This window comes from Protopterus annectens, chromosome 13.part0 (genome assembly GCF_019279795.1).
Source record: "Protopterus annectens isolate FY-2018-M chromosome 13.part0, PAN1.0, whole genome shotgun sequence".
NCBI classification, from domain to species: domain Eukaryota; kingdom Metazoa; phylum Chordata; order Ceratodontiformes; family Protopteridae; genus Protopterus; species Protopterus annectens.
The window spans coordinates 814,764,327-814,787,972 of record NC_056747.1 but is presented as its reverse complement, the minus strand read 5'-3'; the positions used below and the strand labels follow the sequence as shown (position 1 = coordinate 814,787,972).

General features: G+C 42.7%; 1 protein-coding gene across 1 annotated transcript in view; it reads right to left on the bottom strand.

Moving 5' to 3' along the window:
- Positions 1 to 23,646, bottom strand: part of MED13 (mediator complex subunit 13) — a 3,555,174-nt gene that overhangs the window by 893,228 nt on the left and 2,638,300 nt on the right. The window contains exon 17 of the mRNA XM_044054535.1: positions 10,589 to 10,756. Within this exon, the coding sequence (XP_043910470.1) occupies positions 10,589 to 10,756 (168 nt within the window). The remainder of the gene's footprint in view (positions 1 to 10,588; positions 10,757 to 23,646) is intronic.

The window sequence follows — 23,646 nt, the reverse complement described above, 5'->3', positions numbered from 1 at the left end:
CGATCCACAGGAATTGAAATAACTGGGAGTAATTAATCCCTGGCTTTTACTAGGAGATGCCTGGTTGGTGCAGTGAGAAGCCAGTCATCTAAGTAAGAAAACACTCTGAATTCAAGCAGTGAATGCTACCACTGCCATGCAATTGAACACCCTGAGGGCTGTGGTGAGACCAAAAGGCAGGGCTTTGAACTGGTATGACTGGCTCCCAGCTGGAAGTCTAAGCATCTTCAAGAGTGCCTGTTCATTTTAATGTGATAGCAAGTGTCCTGAAGACCTACAGAGCACATCAGTCATCCTTCTGTTACAGGGGCAGAATGGACTGAAGCGCGACCATCCGGAACTTGGAGTTTTTTTTGTTTTTTTTTAACAAACAAAAACAGATAACTGAGATCCAAGATAGGTGTCAGGTCCCCTGTTTTCTTTAGCACTAAAAAGAAACTGGAGTAAAACCCAGATCTCCTTGGGTCTGGTGGGACCTTTTGGATGACCCGTTTGTCTAGCAACTTTTGAATCTCAAGAGCTGCCAACTCCCACTTATTGTATGGAACACTGGGGAGATGTCTTCTTTTCATTAAGGCAACTTGCAAAAAGGGAATGACACATCCTCTGAATATGATCCTTTGCACCCACATAACTTTTTATGACAGCTGCTCAAGTGTTTCAGTGTAAGGATAACAGTCCCCCCCCCCCACCAACTGCCTCCAAAGACGAACAGATGGGCAATCCTTAAGAAGTGCTGAAAGGGTCTATCTGAGAAGGAATCTCAGAACCCTTGGTCTTGCAGACTCCCTTTACTGCGTGGGCACCATCTTCCATTACTTACCCCTTTGCCTCTGGGAGACGAAATCTCAGCGCGAGTCTTGAAAGGATCCTTAAGATTTATAGAACCACATCTTACCACCACTGACTCCTAGAGAAACATTTCTGTGGGGTAGAAAAATGGATTCCTACAGCAGACATGGTCTTTCCATCTTGCTTACTGTGGGATGAATGACGCTTTAAAGGGCTGTGCAAAATCACACAATCGCATCAGGTACGCCTTCTGATGGTTATGCTTGAACCTGCGTCACATGAAAAACCTTCAGCTGTATGAGAGACTTGCCTCATGGACACATTAGATATAGACAGTCGAGAGGAGTAAGCCTTTTCTTCCTCTGCAGACATGGCCCCAGAGGTAGAGTTACAGAGTTTCTTAATTACATCCCTCTGTAATCTAGTGAGGTGTGCCAGATAGTTAAGAAAAGTACAGTTTTGTACCTACCATAAATGTAGATGTCCGATAGACATGCAACTGCAGTCATAACATGTGGGTTGTCCTGCCTCAGGCAGCCCTCGGTCGGCCGGAGTCCAAAGTCTGGGTCCGACGTCAGCTGATGTCGCATTTCTCTCCGACGTCAGAGCGGCTGGAGTACATAAGCATCAGCCGATGCCATTTTCTTCAGTGTTTCTTGCCCCAGATGCCAGGTGCCCTCCAAGGAAGGCTGTAATCAAATTGGAAGACAAAAACAGGATTCCAAACAAATAAATGAGTAATAAAACAAATACACCATAACAGATATCCCCAGCTAAGGGTAACAGGGATAGGAGTGGACCCTAGGCATAGAGGGGTATGGAGGGAGGAAAATCCTGCAGTTGCATGTCTATCGGACATCTACATTTATGGTAGGTACAAAACTGTACTATGTCCTTCAAGAATGCAACTGCAGTCATAACATGTGGGTAGAATACCATAGCTTAGCTGGGGGAGGAGGTATGCTCTAGGAAAGAGATGGTGTGGCAATCAAACCCTGCAGGACTGCAAGCAAAGCCTGCTCTGGATCTGGAATATAGAGGGAGATTGTAGTGTTTGGAGAATGTATGCATGGAGCTCCATGTAGCAGCTTCTAGAATGTCCTTGGTAGGCACCCCTCTTAAAAATGCTGTAGAGGTGGCTGTAGCTCTGGTGGAATGTGGTCTGACATTGGCTGGAACAGTCTTTCCATGAAAAGAATAACAGAATCTGATGCAATGTCCAATCCATTTAGAAATAGTCTGTTTTGAAATTGCTTTTCCTTGGACTGCAGGGGCGTAAGCTACAAAGAGTTGTTCAGACTTCCTACTGGCCTTGGTTCTGTCCAGGTAGTATCGAAGTTGTCTGTGAATGTCCAAGGTATGCAAAAGTCTTTCCCCCTTATTCTCAGGATTGGGGAAGAAAGCAGGCAGAGGAATGGCTTGATTTATAGAAACCCTAGATACCACCTTTGGCATAAAAGTAGGGTTGGTCCTTAATGAAACCCTGTCTCTGTGGAAAATAATAAAGGGTGGTATTGCCATTAGGGCCTGAAGCTCCGAAACCCTTCTTGCTGAGGTAACTGCCAACAGGAAAGCTGTCTTCCATGAGAGAAATTGCAAGTCAACTGAAGCTGCTGGCTCAAAAGGAGGTAGAGTCAGTTTTTCTAAGACAAAATTGAGGTCCCAGGCTGGCACTGGGGCCTTTCTTGGTGGCTTAATGTTCTTGATTCCCCTGAGGAATTGTCTTAGTAAGGGTGAGAAAACAGGAGGATCAGTGTTGTATCTAGCTGAAATAGCAGATGCATGTATCTTTATGGAAGAATATGAGAGGCCGTTCTTTAACATATCTGCCAAATATTCCAAGATAAGTGGGATGTTCAGCAATGACGCATCATGTCCCTTGCTGGTATTCCAATTGCTGAATCTTTTCCACTTTGCTAAGTAAACATTTCTGGTGGATGGTCTTCGAGCTTCTGTTAGTATCCGCTGAACTTCCTTGGAGAGAGGTAAGCTGAAGTTATTTATGGGATCTCCCAGGCTGTTAGCTGCAGTGTCTGAAGGTTTGGATGCAGTGTTTCGAAATTGTGTAGAGTCAAAAGTAGAGGCCACTGAGGGAGGGCCCACCTCCTGGTGTGACATATGCTCCGTAGTAGTGGGTACCAGTGTTGTCTTGGCCAATCCGGAGCTATTATGATTCCTTTGGGCTTCTCTGCTTTGATCTTTAGTAATACTGAGGTCATCAGTGGCAGAGGTGGGAATGCATAGATTGCTAGGGAGTTCCAGTTGAATGAGAGGGCATCTATTTTCCAAGCTTTTGGATGGTATGTCCTTGTGCAAAATTTTGGTAGAAGATGGTTGAGGTGAGAGGCAAATAGGTCCACTTCTGGCTTGCCCCATGTCGAAGTGAGTTTTCTGAAGGCCTTCGGATGTAACCTCCACTCGTGTGGATCTGTGAAATTCCTGCTTAGGCTGTCCGCCAACACATTGTCTTTTCCTGGAACAAACTGGGATTGTAACTGGATGTTTAGGCTCAGTGATTTCTCCCAAAGCTGCATTGTCAGTCTGCAAAGGGGGTAAGAGTGGGTGCCCCCCTGCTTGTTTATGTACCACATCACAGTGGTGTTGTCTGTCCGTATCATTAAATGGCCTTGCTGGAGTTGGTGTTTTAAAGCCTCGATGGCATGCATTACTGCCAACATTTCCTTTTGGTTTATATGCAGATGTGTTTCCTTTGGAGACCATTGTCCTTGTATACACCTGCCTTCCATGTGCGCCCCCATCCAAGGTCTGAGGCGTCTGTAGTCATGGTCTGTGTTATCTGTGGTTTTTTGAATGACATACCTGTGTTTTCCTGGCTCACCGAGGCCCACCACAGGAATTCCTTTTGTAGGCAAGGAATGAGTGGTATGATTGTCTCCAAGTTGTTGCTGTGTTGAGACCAAATGCTTTTTAGGTACCATTGAAGCTTTCTCATGTGTAGTTTTGCTAATGGAACCAGTAGAATGCAGGATGCCATGCAACCCAGGGCCTGTAGGAATCTCCTTGCAGTCATCTGGGTGAGTTTTGCTAAACCTTTGAAGTAATGAGTTAACTTCTCTTGCTTGTCTTCTGTCAGCTAAGCCATCTGAGAGGCTGTGCCTAGTTTGGCTCCTAAGAAGATTATTTGCTGGGATGGCTGCAGTCTTGACTTTTGGAAGTTGACTGTGTATCCCAGAGCTTGAAGTAATCGTATGACATAATCCAGATTTTTTGTCAACATCAATTTGTCGTCTGCTTGTATGAGGCAGTCGTCCAGGTACGGGTAAATTTGTATACCCTGGAGCCTGCAATGAGCAATTACTGAAGCCAGGCATTTTGTAAATACTCTGGGCAGTAGATAAGCCAAATGGCAATGCTGAGAATTGATAATGCTCTGGTCCTGCAAGAAATCTGAGGTATCTTCTGCAGCTGTGTCTGATAGGGACATGCAGGTATGCCTCCTTGAGGTCCAGAGTAATCAGCCACGACTCCTTGCCCAGCATGGGAAGGAGTTGCTGTAGAGTCAGCATTTTGAACTTTGGTACTATGAGAAAGGTGTTTAATGCGGACAAGTCCAGTATTGGTCTCCATTGAGATTCTTTTCTTGGAACAAGGAACAGTCTTGAGTAAAACCCCTGTTCTTGTTGTGGAACTCTTTCTATTGCTTTCATTCGAGTCAGCAGAGTGATTTGCTTGATAGCCTCTGCCCTTTGATTTTGTGGTAGGTTTGGCATGCCTTGTTTTCTTGGTAAGGTATGAAAATTAAACCTGTACCCTCGGTCTATAATGTCCAAAATCCATTTGTCCTTTGTCAGTCTGTGCCAGTTTTCTGCAAACAGAGAGAATTTCCCGCCCAAGGGAGCTTCTAGTTGTTCCCTGGTAGGCGGTAGTAAAGGAAAGTCATTGAGTTTGTGGTTGTTGGGCAGGTGAAACCCCCTGCGTCACTTCTTTGGTTTCCTGGCTGCCATTGTCGTCCCCTGTAAGGGCCTCTGTATTGGCCTCTTCCTCGGCCACGTCTGTTCTTACCCCTTTGAAACTTTTCTGGATTAGGAAAGGACCAGTTTTTTGAAGGCCAATTCCTACTGAATTTGGGGGGTTGAACCTGGAGGAAATCTTTCACAGTCTGAACTGATTTTGCTTTTTCTTCGATGGTCTTTAACACATCCTTAGCATTTGCACCAAAAAGCTTGTTCTTTTCCAAAGGTGCATCCAGCAGTTTTGCTTTTACATGATCTGGTAGAGGTTGATCTTTTAACCAAGCATGTCTACGAATCACTACCCCTGTCATAGCTGCCCTACATGAAGCTTCCAGTGCATCATAACCACACTGCAGGAAGTGATTGCTTACTTGCTGAGTGTTATGTACAGCTTCCTGCAAAGTCTTCCTGTCTAAAGGATCAGGAGAAGCTAATGTTTTTTGTAAATCTTCTAAGAGATAATCCTGATATTGTAACATGAAAAAGGCAATTTAAGGCTTTCATAGATAAGGTAGTGGATGTGTAAACCTTTTTGCCCCATCTCTCTAATGACCTTGCTTCCCTGTTGGAGGGCAAAGGATTTTTTGAGGTGGAGGCTGAAACTCCTTTAGGCCCCTGTGAAATAGTTTCCAAATCAGCAGAATGGGCCCTGAATAAATGGGAATGAGTTTCTGGGACCCTGTAATACCTGTCGGGCTTGGCTGGAGCAGGAGGAAGAGAATCAGGGGTAGCACTAGAGTCAGAATACAAATCATCCAGAACATCAAGTACAGGAGGAATAGCTAAGGGCCTGTGCTGAGGCTTCTTAAGGAAAGTCCAAAGGCGTTTCCTAGAATCTGAATATTCCTGCCCTGCCACTTGAAATGTTCACTCATGGTGTGCAGAACTTCCCCAAAAGAAATATCCTCAGGAGGGGAGGCCGAAGGGATGGAATCCTCTGCATCCGAGTCCTCATAGGTCTGGAAGAGCTCTTCCTGGCTATCAGAGTGGACAGAGCCCTCAGAGTCTTCATCTGAAGGAGTAGGGTCAGAGGGTTTCACCCGGGGCCTTTTATCAGGAGGAGGCTGGGATGCTCTCTCAGGATGGGCCTGTGAACCTCTAATCATAGAAATTAAATCAGCAGCCATGGGCATAATTTGTGTCTCCGGAGTCGGCTGAGGTAAGGATTTAGAAGTAATATGCTTTGTTTTGCTGGCTGCCTTAGCCCTAGTGTAGGCCTTAATAGACATGGCCATAGGAGGCCTGGCAGCTCCACGTGCAGGAGTGACCTTGTCTACAGCAATGGTCTCGGGCATTTCCTCGGTTTCGGTATCCGGAGGAAAGTCTATAACTGGCGTCGGAGTAATGTCTGGAATCGGAGTAATCGGTAATGCCATGTCTTCGGTTTGGAGCGGTGGAGAGACCGTCTCAGAGGGAACCGGAGCACTCGCGCTAGGTTTTGGCGTGGAGTCGGTGGTAGATGCGGGCCGAGGATGTCGGTCCCGGTCTTTTCGCTTTTTGGGAGTTTGCGATGTCGGAAGATCCGACGGCATGGTGTAGGCAAATTTATCGCTGAAAAACTCTTCAGCGAACTCCGCCCGGTGCCTGAGAGTGTGCTTGTTGAAGCGAGCACAGGCTACACATGCCGAGACATCGTGGTCTGGGCCCAGGCAAGGGAGGCAGTAAGAGTGGAAATCCTTATGAGGTATTTGTTTACCACAAAAAAGACAATTGTTAACTTTTTCAGTAATTTCTGACATCGGCTGAGGCAAGAAAAGGTCCCCAACGGGGTACTTAGCTTTTTTGATGACTTCGGTATCGTAGAATACAGGAGCTGACCGACCGGCACTTGTGAACTGCTTCTGCTTCGGGCACCGCGCGGCAAGAAAGACTGAAGAAAATGGCGTTGGCTGATGCTTATGTACTCCAGCCGCTCTGACGTCGGAGAGAAATGCAACATCAGCCGACGTCGGACCCAGACTTTGGAATCCGGCCGACTGAGGGCTGCCTGAGGCAGGACAACCCACATGTTATGACTGCAGTTGCATTCTTGAAGGACATCTGTAAGGCAAAGGTCCTGAAGCATAAACTTGCTTCCAGTATCTGTTCAATGCTCCGGATTCTCTATTGGGGGGTTGGACAGAGGAGCGTTTTTCAGCTAGCTCCTCCTTGGTGGCTGCTGAAACAACAATAGCATCTACGGGTATTCCTTTTACTCCAAAACTATATCTTTTGGTGCTCCAAGGATCTTGTCTTGTACAAAGTCCATCTCAATGCATAGATTGCCACATACTCAATTTTCTTAAGCACATACTTTGGTCATTCATATTCTACATCAGATAAAGAAAAATGTGTATTCCCTGAAATCTGCAGTGGGCAATCACAGGAGTCAGGCATTTGGTGAAGACCCTTGCTACGGTAGAAAGTCCAAAGGGTTAAGGCACAGAATTGAAAACACCATGACGGTACAGAGAAATGTAGCTGGGATGGACGAGGGTGCACAGATATGCATCTCTGATATCCTGAGTAACCATGAAGGCTTGAGGCAGAATAAGTGTGAACAAAGTCTGGAGGATTAGCATGTGGAAAGTTGGTACCCTTAGAAAGGTACTGAGATGGGACAGATCAAGGATTGGTTTCCAGGGACCTTCCTTCCTGGGCACTAGGAACAACCTGGAATAAAATCCTCTTCCCATTTGTTTTTTTTTTTTTTTTTGGGAACACTATGGATAGTACCTTCGTTCATTAATTCTAACAGAACATCTGGGGGGAAAAAAGGTAGTCCCTGGATGTTGCGCGAGGGAGGGTAGGTGATCCCATACCATAAAATACCCTTTTTGAACAATGGAGTGGACCCAGGAGTCTTGAGTTATGCTTTTCCAGGATGGGAGGGACAGGGAAGTCACTGGGAAACTGGGATGTGGGTGACAGGGGGGAATAGTCACAGATAGTATGGTTTGTTTGGAAAGGGCTGCTTTAGTGATGGAATTGCAGGAGGGGCCCTAGGCTGTTGTGGTCTCCTGTCACTATTTTTTGTTCTGGGTTGCAGGTGACATCAATACCTCTGCACAAACATGTTTTTGCATGATAATTTCTTTGGAATTTGGGTACTAGGGAAGCAAAAATGTGTTTCAATTCTTGCAAATTCATTACCCTTTTCCTGCAATGATTTGAACAAGTTAACAGCTGCAAGGCAAATGAAAGTAGAGTTGTCCAAAGGAGCAGTCATAAGTTTAGCTTTTTATGTCCTCAGGTAAGGGCTGGAGTCTTAGCCAAGAGAATATTATTAATACTGATCCAGAGGCAGCTGCTCTGGTAGAAGCTTCTTAAACATCATGGCTGCATTTTATGGAGTGATTTGCTACTTGAGAAGATGCACCAAAGCAAGTAAGCAGCCAAGGTTTTATTTTCTGAGTCAGATAAGTCTGCAATTACCTGTGAAAGTTGGGACATAAGCTCTAAAGCAAATGTGGTGATGTATGTTGGTAATTTATGTCCCTAAACACTAGAGTGGCAGGGGTGTAACACTTTTTTGCCTAGTCTATCCAGGATCCTACTATCCTTATCTGATGGGAGAGGGCAGTGATGTGGATGGCTTGTCAGAAGTCACAGAAATAAGAGAAGGGTCTGCAGAAGGGCATCTGAAGAGGGACTTGCAGTCCTCTCGGACCTTACAGAAGCGGTCTGGCTTCTTCGGAATAGGTGGCTGAGAATCTGGTGCCTGTGAAGGTGAGGCAAAACCATCTTGAAAGGCAGGCAAGACAGGAAGAACTGCAGATGGCCTAGGTGATTCCACCTGTACCACCTCACAGTATCTTTTTTTGTATTTCAGTCACTTGGGCGCTATACCATTTAAAATGTTTTCTCATTTTACCCAGAGTTCCTCCAAAGTAAAGTCTTTCATAGGTGAATCTGTTCCACTGGATTTCTCTTCTGGGGAGGCATAATCGAGGAGGAATGGGCTCTGTTAAGAGTAAGCCAGAGATTCCTCCCTTGAAGATGCCTCCTCCTCTGAAGAATCATCTTCCCTAGTCCTTTTTATTGGAGAGAGAGTACTGGGAGAGGGAGTTGTAAAAACCTGGAGGAAGCCTAAGGGATTTAAGGGCACTGAAAAGGCCCTGAATGAATTGTTGCCAGTCACAAACAGATTATTTTGGTGTGGGCAAATGTATAATTTGCGGTTTCTTTTTTTGCATGCAAGTCTATCCTATGTAGGGTAGGAGGCCTTGATGTAGGCCTACACTCTATCAGATTGGATTCTACCTATTCCCTAACAAGGATATGAGGAATCCCCTTAAGGCCTTCCATTATTATGAGCCAAGGTTCCCCTTGGACATACAACATGGATGCCTGCTCGGCCTCTGTGGACGTGCTTATGCTCGGATCCAAGGTGGACTGGATGTCAGGCTCTGCCTGTGGACCTAAACTGTGAACTGGGCATGTTCTCCAGCCTCTCCTTTTCCTCAAGGGAGATGTCGGTAAGCAGGGGAGCAGAAGGTTCTGGCCTTCTGCTTCAAAAATGACTCACCCTTGTGCCCAGAGGATCCCAACCACAGTGCTTTTTGCTAGCAGCTTTAATTGCTGATCCTCTAGGTAGATAGCTAAAGAGGACAATCTACTCATTAAGGTCTTTGGCACAAATGCCTAACAGAACAGTTTTTGTGGTCATGGCTTGAGCCCAAGCAGAATAAGCACTGGAGATGGCTATCCTTGCATGGAATTTGTCTTCCACATTGGCACTTGCCCCTCTTGGATGACATGAACCCTAACCAAAGACGGAGAAAAATGGTCAAGAATTAACCAACAGGGCACTTATCTGAAATTTGAAGAATCCCAAAAATATGGAGTCAGACTGTATGTTGAAATCTGTCATTCAGATCTGGCAACAGAAAAGTTCTGGGGATGGTGCTTGCATCACTTTTACTGCTGATGTTCAGTCGCAGCCTACATGCAATGTACCACACACCCTACTGTAGTAAAAGTCTTGTATACTGGCCGACATCAGGTCACCTACAGCAGAGAACTCCCTCATGTAATGAATACTACAACAAATGAATAATAGGACATCTACCTTTGGCCACAGCAGAGCCACCCACCTGAAGCTGAAGCACTTTAGCACCCTACTGTTGAGGCACTGCCAAATTTTATACATCCATGATATTTTAGTGTGTTTTATGCAACACCAAGACAAACTAATATACATCAGTAGTTATCTGATGATGCCAATAAACATTTTAAAGCCTAAGGCTCAACCAACTGGGGGGGGTCTTTTGATTCTTTAAATAGTAGTTTTGGATTCTCATTCAGGTGACTAAGCAGGTCTGTTCTGAATTTAAAGGAAATAGGCAAGAATCACCAAACAATTGCTATATACATAAAAAGTACTTTGATAACAAAAGTAAAAATGTGCAGCTCTATCCATAACTTTTTTTCCCAAGAAAGTGAAAGAATTTGGTCATGTACCAATTTCTGTTAAGTCCGGATGCAGTCAAAAATAAATGGGGGAAACAATGTTAAAATAGAGAGAGAAAAATATCATTACATGTTGGACGCAAACCTGCTTGGTATTTCACTTTTGCATACTACTGATTTTCAGAAGTAATAAGACATCTTCCAAATAATTCAGCAGAAGGCCCAAAACTGCAAAGAATAGGGCTTTTTTAATTTTTTTAAAAACTGCCTTTTTTAACCAACTGCTTTGACACCATAATAAAGAAAAAACTACCATGACAACCTGCACTTTTTCAATGCATTCAAGAGAATCCAAGTTGTAGGTTTTGTTCAAATGTGACAAATTTGCATAACAGACTACAGCAACCAGAAGTATAATGTAAAATACATACCATATGTGCCTCGGCCAGCCATTTTATGGAACTGCTGCCATGTGAGAGGACCCTGTACTCCCCATGATCGGATAGTACGTTTTTTCTGAATAGCATCCTGCAGAACTGGTTGGAGGGAAAGCAGCATACGAAGGACATCCTGTGAACAAAGCATGCTCACATCCACAGCTAGAAAAGAAAAGAGAATTTGAATAAGCTGGGGAAAAGCATTATGACCCTCCTCAATCAGTTATCTCTAGTGTGCAATTACTGGCTTAGCAATTACAGCCAAGAACAGATTTCTAAATACAAAACAGTGAAGATGAAGCATCATATTAGAGTATGTGATGCGATTAAGAGGCATGTAACTACTAGTTTGGTGTTTTACAAAATGATGCAAAGTAACGACTAAATGGTCAGTGTGTGTAAGAAAGAAAACGTCTGTTAGCAAAATGAATTTTGCCTTAAACCCCTATATCAAATGCAAATTTGTGCTTCCTTAACGACTAACAAAAATGAGTGCATCTGGATGTGCGTGGGTGAGCACTTTATATATCCATACACGAAAGTCTTGTACTTACCACAGCAAAAGTTTTTCATGATCCCAGTCTGCACACTTCAACAGGAGGAGGACTGGTCACACAGGCATCAGTGATGCAGCATTTTAGGCTTTCCCCAAGCTCGAGCTCCTCCCCTTCCTCTTACAATGGACCTTCCTACCCCCTTCACTTCAGACCAAACTTGTTAGTGGACTGCCAAGCACTAGTGAAAAAGCAGTAGGTTAATCTGTCACAACAAGGGTATATCACTTACCTCTCCTAAAGGCCTTGTGTAATGTTGAGTAGGCTGATATGAAAAGAGCTCAACCCCGCAGAAGGGGAAAACAGGGACAGAAAACTTAAGTGGGCAAACATGGATCACAAAGTAGTACCATTACAGTAGATGCACAATTTTCTACATCTTACATGATTCAGTCTATCCATCTCAACAAAAGAAGAGAGTCGTCAGCTATATGTCTTGGGTGGCATCATGACAGAATACCAGGAAAGGTGGTGGCCCCACCTTAACACCCCATCCAAATTAAGGAGGCTTACAAAAGTGTGCAGTGAAATCCCTGTCACAGCAGCACAAATGTATTCCACTGAAATTTCTAATAAGGCTAAAGAGATAGCCAATGATCTAGGTGAACGAGCAATGGACTTGCCTGGAAGTGGTTTATTATAACGTGAAATGATCTGGCTAAATCTAATTTAGGCAAAGGAAATGAGCAGATGACCATCCTTTCAGTATCCTTTTCCTTTTATACATTTTTTTTCATCCAAAATTAACATTTTATATTGGTGCAATCCTGACTCATTGTACACACACATTTTGCCTCAATGGTCCCTCATTACAGCTTTACATATACTAAGACAGCCCACATTTCTTCATACATCTTTTAAAATGTACAAACAATCTTTCCCACCTATACTTTTTTTGTGCGCGCCTTCATATGCGCTTGGTTTACTTAGGGTGCCACCATGCAGACTTATCTTTATAAATGGCATATGGCCCTTCCCCAATGTTAAGTCCCATTCATCAGCTGTTTTTTTTTTTACACGCATCTAGAATTTAAATTACATACCTCCAAGTGTCACTTTGAAATTATACTTCTCTTCCTTCTGCCTAATTGTGTAAATCATGACACTATTTCTGTTACAAAGATGCTGATCAACATTCTAATTCAAAATTAAATTGCCTCCTTTCCACAATACTTCCTGCTTTTATTTATAAACCGCATTTTTTACTCATTCATGTAGTTTAATTTCCACGATCACATACACATGTTTTCTCCCTCTATTGTATGTCAGTTTCTCTTTCTATCCTACTTCTTCCAACGTCTCCCATCGCCTCCATTTTTTTAAATACTCATCCCAACTTCACTTCCCATTCCTTTCTACCTTCCACATGCTTTTTTGTTAACCTGCCTTTTCCTGGTGCTATGTGATTTAAGGCAGTCTTGAATTCCTTTACTTTAAGTCCCACAATATATGTCACCATCCCTTTAGCCTCTCAAAACCTTCAACCCTGTCTGTTGATGTTTAGGAACATTTTTTTCTACTCTAGCAGCAGTGCAAAAATACTTGTGAAGACACCTCCAGGAGAACTTCTTAAATTTCAATTCCTTTGATGTACATCATGATAATCTCAATATTTGTTCCCACTCACTGGTCTATTTTCTTCCTGTGTTTCCTCTTCATATGCTTCTCAGTTTACAATGCCTCTCTGACCCACTTCTATCAAGACAGTTTTTCTCTACTTTTAGTAATCACTTACTTGTTTTCCCTTGCAACCTTTTTTGGTTTATTTCTCTTATTTTCAGTTCAGTGTCCCAAGTCACTACTCCTTTTTCACGTGCGTTTTTTCACCTTACACTCCCCTTGGATATTTTCACTCTAATTTATAATGTAACAAATTCTTCCTTTAGTTCTCCCCATCCTTTGCCCCCCCCCCCCAATCTTGAGTCCAGTATTTTACTTTAATCTGTTTTCTCCTCCATCTCCATTATGTTTGCTTTAGTCTCATCCTCTTGTCTTTCCCCCCTACAGGAGTCGGCCTCTCCTTCCACCTTCTCAAGGCTGGATCATGCCCCATTGTGTGTTACCTAGTTTCTCAGCTTTTCTCCAATGAAAACCAAAGTTTCTTTCTGCAGCTTTCCACAGCATTTCAAATGCGTTTCTCCTACGCAACCACCCTCTTTCTTTACTCTACTAGTCTCAGTGTATTGGTCATCATGCACATCTGGGGCTCCATTTTCATGTCTGCTGCTCCAATCCCACTTGTTATGCACTCTGTTACAACTTGCCATGCTAGTCTTGGCTTGCTAACTTCTCATATAAATTATCTCAGACCTTGTTTTACTCTTCAAGATTCGTCCCTCAGGAATGATCCAAAATGGTTGGCCCATGTATAAATTGTGGGAGTACAATCATCCTCAGAAATTCATGGATGATCTAGGGCAAGTTTTAACATTTTCCAGTTTTGCGACTGCATTTTACTTTTGTCCATTATTTTGAGATGTGTGCTCCTCACAGACTCTGCCACCCCTTCCTTCAACTAAATGGGAAGATACTGGAGTTCCATTTTACACAATGGTTACTTGTATTCTGTTTTAAGATCGACTACTATTGCCTGCATTTTTATAACATTTTATTTTATACCCCGAGCCTCTCCTATTTTGTTCTAAAATCTCCCATAGGGTTGCCATATCTTCTTTGAATATGTCAGTATAATAAGAGTGTCATCTGCATTTAAGTTTTTTTCTCCTCTCCCTCACAATTATACCCTGTTGTCTTAGGTCACATCTTTTCCACGAATTACTCAATGTACAATGCAAAGAGTAGGGGAGGCAGGGGGCAATCCTATCTTATCCCGCTGAAATCTATTTTCCCAGACATCCTCTCTCTCTGGCTATGGCACCTTCATACATCATTTCTATCATAGCTGTCCATTTTGTGAACCCCCCCCCCTTAACCTCCTTTCCTCAAAAGGTTAGTCCCAGTCAACCTAATCAAAACTTCTTCTGCACCAAATAAAATAATCGCTAGTACTCACCTGTATTCCTAGGCAGTTTTCATTACCAGTAGTGTTTGTATCTGGTTATCTGTCACCCCCCCCCCCAACTCAATTTGGGTAGTATTTTTCCTAATCTGACTACCATTACCTCCATGACACATTTACAATCATGGTTTATTACTAATATGGGTATATAGGACTCTGGCTAGAACAGGTCCTTCCCCTTTATGTAAACCACTATGATTTACTTCCTTCCAGAATTGACAGTGGGGTTGCCTCTTAAGACGCTGCTGAATAATTTAGCCTGTACTGGTATAGTTCTTTCATTCTGCAGGGCGCAAACTTCTAAAGGGATACTACTGCTGCCTGGTGTTTTTCCTTTCTTCATGTTTCCTCATACTCTCATTACCTTTTTATCTACTACATATTCCTTTTATAGGTTCACAGGTTGGTACTGGGCTATCTGCCCGAAGGCATATATTAGCCCAGCCACATTGTGCGGTATTCACCACCCCTTTAGTAGTTCCCTAGACCCTTGTACTAGCAGCTAGCACCCTTGGCCCTTATCTAGTAGTGCTGTTGGTGTGATCCTCAGTGTGAACTTTCTGTTACCCATCCACTCAACAAGGTTCCTCTTGAAGAGAGGCAGTGAGGGGCTCTGTCTTATGTAGATCGGGACCCTGTTCCACAGAAGGGAAGTCTCTGCGAAGGGAATCTATCCCTCCAGCATGTTCTATTCATTGTTGTGTTGAGGTTTATATCCCTAGAGCGTGTAGCTCGAGTAGATTTGGTTTTGCTAAGATGAAGCATGTTCAACAATTCTGGGTTGGACATGGCTCTGTACGTTAGAGATCGCCTCTGAGAAAGCGGTATGCAACAGAGAACAGTCTTAGTTTTTTCAATCGTGCTGCATAGGGCAACTGTTTGTGGCCAGTAATCCTCTTGGTTAGGTATCTCTGTGGTCTCTCCAGCTGCTGGAGATGTCTAGCCAGGTACATTCCAATTGGTGCATTGTACTCAATAATGGGTCAGATGAGGGAAGAGTAGAGGGGCACCATTACATCCTTAGATCTTGATGTGAACCCTTTCGTGATCAGATGGGTCACATAGAAGGATTTTCTAATCACTCTGGCAACATGGTTATCAAAGGAAAGCTGACTATCTACTTTTCTTCCAAGACCACTCCAAATTCCTTGCTTGTTCCTACCAACTCTCCTCGCTCTTCTATTCTAATAACTTCTGATATTTCCTGAACTGTTATATTTCTTCTAAGCAACATCCAATGCTTCCCTTCCATCTTACTTTCTGTAGCCCCCACTTCACTACTGTTGCTTTAAACATACCACCAATGCTCTTGATGCCTTGGGATTGGTATCAAAGTACAAATTCTATAGCTATTTTCTTCCACCATATTTTTTACCTTCCCACTCTTGTAGGGTTTACTTTAAGTTAGTTTTCCTTCCCTTGACCGCCATTCTACTAATCATCCTTTCCTTCCATATCTTAGTTCCACCTTCAATTTTCCTACATCCTCTCTTCTCATATTCAGATGATGCATCTTAACTGAAAGCTTTCATTTAATCCATTGCATTTTTTTCTCCTGTTTTGTTTCCACCACTTGGGCTATCTTAATTACCCTCCCTAGCCAATCTTTATCCTAGTAATGTTCTAGTTTATGGGATGGACATAGGTAATGTATTTCTACCTTTACTTGTCTGTCTAGTTTCAACATGATCCCTACCATAACACTGTCTGATATGCATACATGCATAGTGGGTCGATCGCTGCCCTCCCCAATCCATGCTGTGTTTTATATAAATATACTCCTACTAATTCTGGACCAGCTGTCATATCTCACAAAGTAATATGTAAATTCTTTACCCCCCCCAACCTTTTGAGTCTAAGTATCCACTACCCCATGCTCTTCATGTAATTTTCCATAAAGGTTTACCTCTCTTGATACACCATCTTCTTGTGTCTGTCTGCCTCATCTTTTCTGATGGTGATGATTCAGACCCCTACTACTACCATTATACTCTCCATAAACATTACTATTGTCACCAGTACCCCCCCCCTTTAGTACTGATACTGTTATTTTTGGAGAGATGTAACCCAAGATAAGTATCACCTTCCATTAGCCCTTTTACGCTCACATACTTGCTTTTCATGTCCTCCAGTATGTCTGTAACGTTTAATGGTCAAGTCCGTAGAGTAAATACTAGACCACTTCTGTTCCCCCCTGCCGCACTCATTGTCACTTTATATCAATCCCCTTTAAATGTTTTATGTTGCTCACAAGTCATGCAAGTCTTCTGCAATGCTATAATTTGCGGGCTTATCCTTTTCATACGTCATAAAAAACTCTCTTTTATCCTGCTGCTTAGACTGTTTACACTCCTTGACCGAATGTTAAATATTCTTTTTTTTTTTTTTTTTTTTGAAGAAACATCTTTATTAAATTATCACGTATGACTCAGGCAATTCTTGCTGCAAATGAAAGCAAACCATAAAGACAATTTTAGTTGCAAACATTGTATATTACAAACCATATTAACACAATTGCAGTTGCAAATATACACAGCTAATAATCTATTCAGGCATTGTCAGTCAGACATTACATAGCTCATTCAAATCCTGCCTTCTTTTAAACCTTGTTCCTCCCTCTCTCTGCATGCATTGTTCCCCACAACTTTCTTTCCTATGTAACTTGTTACGACCCTTTTCTAAAGATCCCAATTCCAGTTGTTTTACCTCAGTTACTATATTCACTACTGCTAGTAAAGTTGGCTTAGACTTTGATTTTAATTTTCTAGTAAATTCTTATTTGGCAGCCACCATAATTAAACTCAGCAAGGCCTTACTATGTCTAGGCAAATGTGATTCTGTATCACAGCTCAAAAAATAATTTCCTTAGTTGCACCAATTTGCTCAAACAGCATCTTTGACAGAACAGTCTGCAGGGAATCTTTAAAGTCTGCCAACTCATTACACTCAGAAAATATGTTCCTGGTTACCTCTTTCTTCCCCATCACACCTCCAACATTTGCTGTCTGCCTGAGGAAAAATGATTTGGAGTCTACTTGGGGTATAAAAATACCTATGCAAACATTTCCAAGCAAAGTTCCTAAATCTTCTACACTTGTTGCATATTTTGGGAGATGTACACATATCCCCCATTATTTCTTTGTGAATTTCTTATCCAGTCTCTCTTCTCAATCCTTTCTAACCCTCCTTGGATTCTTGGTTATCATGCAATATTTTGTTGCTGCTATTATTCCTTTAACAGCAGCCTCTCTTCTAGATTCTACCAAAAAACTCTACGAGTGCTGGTCTTTTGCTTAGGATCCCACTATTTCTTTCTCTTTGCCTAAACTCTGATATCAATCCTTGATAGGGAAGGCAGTCTCTCTCCTGCAGTCCAAATACATTATTGGCATCTTTCCATTCTATTGCCTCTCCCTCTCTATTTGCTACCAATACCTTGGTTCTTTTACCAGTTTTCTCCAGTAAATTCCAGCCCTCCCTTACCTATTTGTCTGTATCTCAAAATGCAGTCATCCCTATCAGTAGAAACTCCTCCTTGCTTAGTTCTTAGAATACTTTCTGCTACTTTACGAACTTATGTTTAATATTCTTGACCCCCCCCCCCCATTCCTTCTCTGGCTTATCTATCCTTGCTTTAACCTTTCTTTGAAATTTTTCATACCTCTTATTACTATTTTATCTTCATTTCCCTTAGCAGCTATTTCAGTCTTGAAAACTGTCACTCTGCCACCCACCCCCAAATATCTAATATAGCCAACTATGTACATATTTACAATAAGCTCTTCCCTTTTCAAAGTTATTATGCCTCTGTTTTGTATAATGTGCCTCATGTCCCCCACTTCTTTTAACACTAGGACAAACGTTAACAGTGGTATGAGGCCAAGCACAAGTTTGGAGTGCAGGTTAGAGACTGCCTTCCCTTCCAGAGACTGATAAGACTACAGGCAGATAGAAAGTGACAGGGGAAAGCTAAGGGAAAGACCAGCTTTTACTTGAGTCTAGAACAGAAGCTGATGTTCAAAGGGTGGTAATTAGGACATAAAATATTGCAGGATAACTACAAAAATTAATGAGAGAGAGAAAAGATTAGGAAGAGAGACTGGAATAATGGAAGGACACCTGTGTGGCTCCCAAGTATGCAATGAACTTCAGAAGGTTTATAATTTTTGCCCATTACTGTTTGCAAAGGTATTTTTATACCTCAAAAATACTTCAGAGAATTTTGTTTCCTCAGACAGACAGCAAAAGTTGGAGGTGAGATGGAGAAGAGAGAGGTTAACTGGGATCAAGTTTTTTGGGAGCATAATGAGTTAGCAAATTTAAAAAATTCCCTACAGGGTATTCTTGTTAGAAATGTTGGAGGAGCAAATGGCTGTAACTAAATGATTCTATTGAGCTGGGAACACAGGTTTTGGCTACCTGTGCAAAGTATGACCTTACTATGTTTACTGCTATTGGCTGCCACGTGGGGATTTCAGGGACCCTTCCCCTTCATTATGGTCAAAAATCTTTATTCAGGGATTCCTCAAGGGAATCCAAGTTGTTCCTCTTGCAGTGGCTCTTGTGCACCTTCTCTGGAGGTGGGGGAATGGACGGACAAGAAAGCAAGAGGGGAGCCTTAGGTTTGGAGCTGCTCAACACATTCTGGTGTGGGCTGTCACATGACAAGCTCATGTAAAACAAAGACCTGAGGACAGGAGGAATGGGACCTAACCAACACCAGAAGTGAAGTTCTAGTCTCCAAAAGAGACAAAAAAAATCTCCTAGAGAAACACTGGCCAAAGCCACCAATCAGATGGGTTGACATTGAGACCAAAGCCACCAATCAGATGGGTTGACATTGAGACCAGAGCCAAGCTGTCCAGGGCCAATGTCCTTAAGGGCAGGGATAGCTCTAATAAACTCAGAGACTACTCTGATCATACAGCTCTGACAGGGTCAGTGCCTAACATATCAAGGCAGAGGTCAGTGTTGGAGACAGCTAAGCTGTCTGCACCAATGTAGGGATGGCGAGAGTTAACAGTGGGTCCCGGGTCACTAGTGCTGAAGGATGGACCTGAGGAAGAGTGACTAGTAACACAATCAAAGTGGCAAGCTCCCTCTACCTTCGAGAATGATCCACAGGTCTAGCTAGCTGGGCGCTTCTGGACTTTGCAAATACCGAGGAAACCATACAGGAAGGCTCACTGGGTCTTTGAAAAGGCTGCTGAATTTCTTGGCTCCAAAAAGGAGAAACCTTGACCAGATAAGGGGAGGGAGAAGGCTCTGGGGAATGGAGCCAACTAGTCTCTAGAGCCACAGACATGAAGGGACTTGGTAAAGACAAACTGTGGTGATCTGATTGGCTACGACATCTGAGCCGAAAGAGGAGGTGATCAGTACCCAAAGGTTACTGACACCAGATCCAAAACGGGACCACTCTCAACAGAGGACACAAAAAGTGATTTCCTGACCTCTCTTTCTTTTCTCTACATTTCTCCTTTTCCTTTATTCCTTCCCCTCTCTTTTTCCTTATCTTTTTCATTCTCTCTCTCTTCACTGACATTTTAGAAAGAGAAGCAGCAGCCTGGGAAGGTATTCTTCATTACAAACTTTGCCCTACAGTCAAGCCAAGGTCCTGGCTCTGACGGCAGCACAGGCCTTACAATCCAAACAGAACAGTACAACTCCTTGGCAGTATACACAGGGGTCCATGGGTATCTAGAGGGAGCAACCTGTTCCTGCTCCACAAATGCTTCCAGAAACCAAAGTCTTAGCCATAGTAAATAATCAGCAGTGCAAAACTAAGGAGACAAGGAACATAGAGAACTAAACTAAGATAGCAGCACCCCCCCCCAATAATGGTCACAAAACATTTTTTTTTTATTTCTTTAGTGATACTGGTAGGAATAATAATCCTATTAGAAGAAAATGCTCACAAAGCAAAAGAGGTAAGAAATACTAGCCGACAAACTTATCACTAGAAAACAGCATGCGACAGCAAAGCTTACAAAGAAAACTAGATTAAACTAAGGTAACTACTTCCAAGATTGAAAATAGCCATCAGCAATTGTATTACTGGAAGAGGAGGCAAACAAAGTGACAACTATAAAATAAAGTGACTGCACTTAGCTGACAGAAAATTCTTAGAATGGGTCTGACCCGGACGAGTGGCAAGAGAGATCTGAGGAGATTTAGCTATGCACAGCATTATGGTAGGTGGATTCCTGGGATTGCTGTCCTTTGGATGGCACATTCAACTAAGGTCCCATCTGCTTGAGTTAGTGGTAGCTCAAATGGATGTAAAAGATCCCAATGAACCTATCAAAACAAGCAGTGGGACTGATTTATTTACACTTATATAGAATGTAAGAAAAAAAATACTTCCCAAAACAAATTCAGCATATCTTGAGATTTGTACAAACATATCAGTTCTAATTCCATATACTAAAAATATCCCCATTTCTTATTCCATAACCATTTGATTTTTTTTTAATTACTATACTAACCATAAAACTTAATTTATCTTGCCTATTATACTTGATCATGTCTATAATATCCATAGACATTCATATCAACTTTTAAAAATCATTCTTCAAATTCACTTGCACATAATCGCTAGTATTCCAGTATATTTTAAGGCAAAATGTTTTATTTCTTCCTTTTGACTAACTATATAATCTACACTTGTTAACACTTCATGGCACCTTTTACAGTTAACTTTTCCAACATTAATCCTGAAATTCAAAAATATTGAATCTTTCTTCCTTTTTTATTTTTTGAAAAATCCAACACGATGACAAAAATAACAGGATTAATAAAACCTGGTCCACTCATTTCCTGAGCAAGAACTAACCCCCTCTTTTAATATGGCTCTGTGTTGACCCCCCCCAAAAGGGAAAGTTTTAATAAAGTACAGTTTTGTACCTACCATAAATGTAGATGTCCGAGAGGTATGCATCTGCAGTCCTAACATAAGGGTTGTCCTGCCTCAGGCAGCCCTTCGGTCGGCCGGATTCCAAAGTCTGGGTCTGGCCTCGGCTGATGTCGCACTCCACCCAACGTCATAGCTGCTGTTTATTGGGTATAAAGGCATCAGCCAACGCCATTTTCCTCAGTCTTTCTTGCCTCAGATGCCAGGTGCCCTCTAGGAAGGCTAAATTTGGATAAATGCAAATGATTCCAAACAGTAGAGAGCAAACAGTATAAAAATGTATATACATATATACAAACAAATACACCATAATAGATTCCCCCAGCTAGCTACAAGATGGGTAAATACCCTAGGAGTACCACAGAGGGGAAGGAGGGCGGGTAATCCTGACTGCAGATGCATACCTCTCAGACATCTACATTTATGGTAGGTACAAAACTGTACTATGTCCTTCAAGGATGCATCTGCAGTCCTAACATATGGGTAGAATACCATAGCCAAACTGGGGAAGGAGGTACTAAGATAAAGATGGTGTAGTTAAGATCCCTTGCAAAACAGCAGTTGCAAAACCTGCTCGGGATCTGGAGTATAAAGGAAGATTATAATGCTTGGCAAATGTATGCACGGAGCTCCAAGTAGCAGCTTCTAAAATGTCTTTGGTAGCCACTCCTCGTAGGAAAGCTGTAGTGGTGGCTGTAGCCCTTGTGGAGTGAGGTCTGATATTTTCTGGAGTTGTCTTTCCATGAAAAGAGTAGTAAAATCTAATGCAATTTCCTATCCATTTTGAGATTGTCCGTTTTGAAATTGCTTTTCCTTGCATTCCTGCTGCATATGCTACCAGAAGCTGGTCAGTTTTTCTGTTGGTCTTAGTTCTGTCCAGATAGTAGCGTAATTGCCTGTGCACATCCAACGTATGTAGTAGTCTTTCCCCCCTGTTCTGTGGGTTGGGGAAGAATGTTGGTAAGTGAATTGCTTGGTTCAAAGATACTCTGGAGACCACTTTTGGCATAAAAGTAGGGTTAGTTCTCAAAGACACTCCATCCTGATGGAAGATAAGGAAGGGCTGTACTGCCATTAATGCCTGTAACTCAGAAACCCTTCTTGCTGAAGTGATTGCAAGCAGGAAAGCAGTTTTCCAAGATAAGAACTGTAATTCTGTTGTTGCTGCTGGTTCAAAAGGAGGAAGTGTTAACTTTTCCAGCACAAAGTTAAGGTCCCATATGTAGGCAAAGGTGGCTTCCTTGGAGGCTTTACATTTTTAATTCCTCTCAGAAACTGCCTGAATAGAGGATGAGAGAAGACTGGAGGATCCATGTTGTATTCTGCTGAAATTGCTGATGCATGAATCTTAATGGAGGAGTAAGACAGACCATTATGGAAAATTTCTGCTAAGTATTCCAGGATGTTATAGCTATGTTTGCTAATGATACATTTTCTCCTTTTGCTGCACTCCAAATGAGGTATCTTTTCCATTTGGCTGAATAAGTTTTCCTTGTGGAGGGTCTGCGAGCCTCCAGGATAATGTCTTTAACCCTCTGAGATAAATCTGGGTTATTTTGTTTTATGTAATATTCCAAGCAGCTAGCTGTAGTGTTTTCAAGTTTGGATGCAGGATCTTGTAGTTGCTCTGTGTTAGAAGTAGAGGACATAGAGGTAGAGGCCATGCGTGTGTCCGGGTCATGCTCCTCAGTAGCGGGTACCAATGTTGCCTCGGCCAGTCTGGAGCTATCAGGATTATCCTTGGGTGATCTTCTTTGATCTTCAGTAGGACTTTGTACATCAAAGGAAGAGGTGGGAATGCATATGCTGTCAGGTTTTTCCAACTGAAGGATAGGGAGTCCACCTTCCAAGCAAGTGGGTGGTATGTTCTTGTGCAGAATTTCTTCAATTGGTGGTTGTGTGGGGATGCGAACAGGTCTATTTCTGGTAGTCCCCATTTCTTTGTAATGGTTTTGAAGATATCTGGATGCAGCATCCATTCGTGAGCATCCGTGGTAGTTCTGCTTAAGGTGTCTGCTAGTGAATTTTCTTTTCCTGGCACAAATTTGGCCTGGAGTTGAATGTTGAGGTTCAGGGCCACGTTCCACAGGTCCATTGCCATCCGGCATAGAGGATATGAGTGTGTACCTCCCTGTTTGTTGATGTACCACATGACTGTGGTGTTGTCAGTCCTTATCAGCAAGTGACCTTGTTGAAGAAATGGTCTGAATGTCTGGATTGCATGTTTCACTGCCAGCATCTCCTTTTGATTTATGTGCAGATTCAGCTGGTCTTGTGTCCATAGGCCTTGTATACACTTGTCCACCATGTGCGCCCCCCAGCCTAGGTCTGAGGCGTCCGTGGTGATGGTCTGGCTTGGATGAGGTTTGTGGAAAGGCAATCCTCTGTTTAACTGACAGGCCTGAGAGCCCACCACAGGAATTCTTGCTTCAGGCATGGAATTATTGGAATCTGGGCTTCTAGACTGTGCTTGTGTTGAGACCATACATTCCTTAGGTACCATTGCAACTTTCTCATATGCAGCCTGGCATGCGGAATCAGTATTATGCAGGATGCCATGTAACCC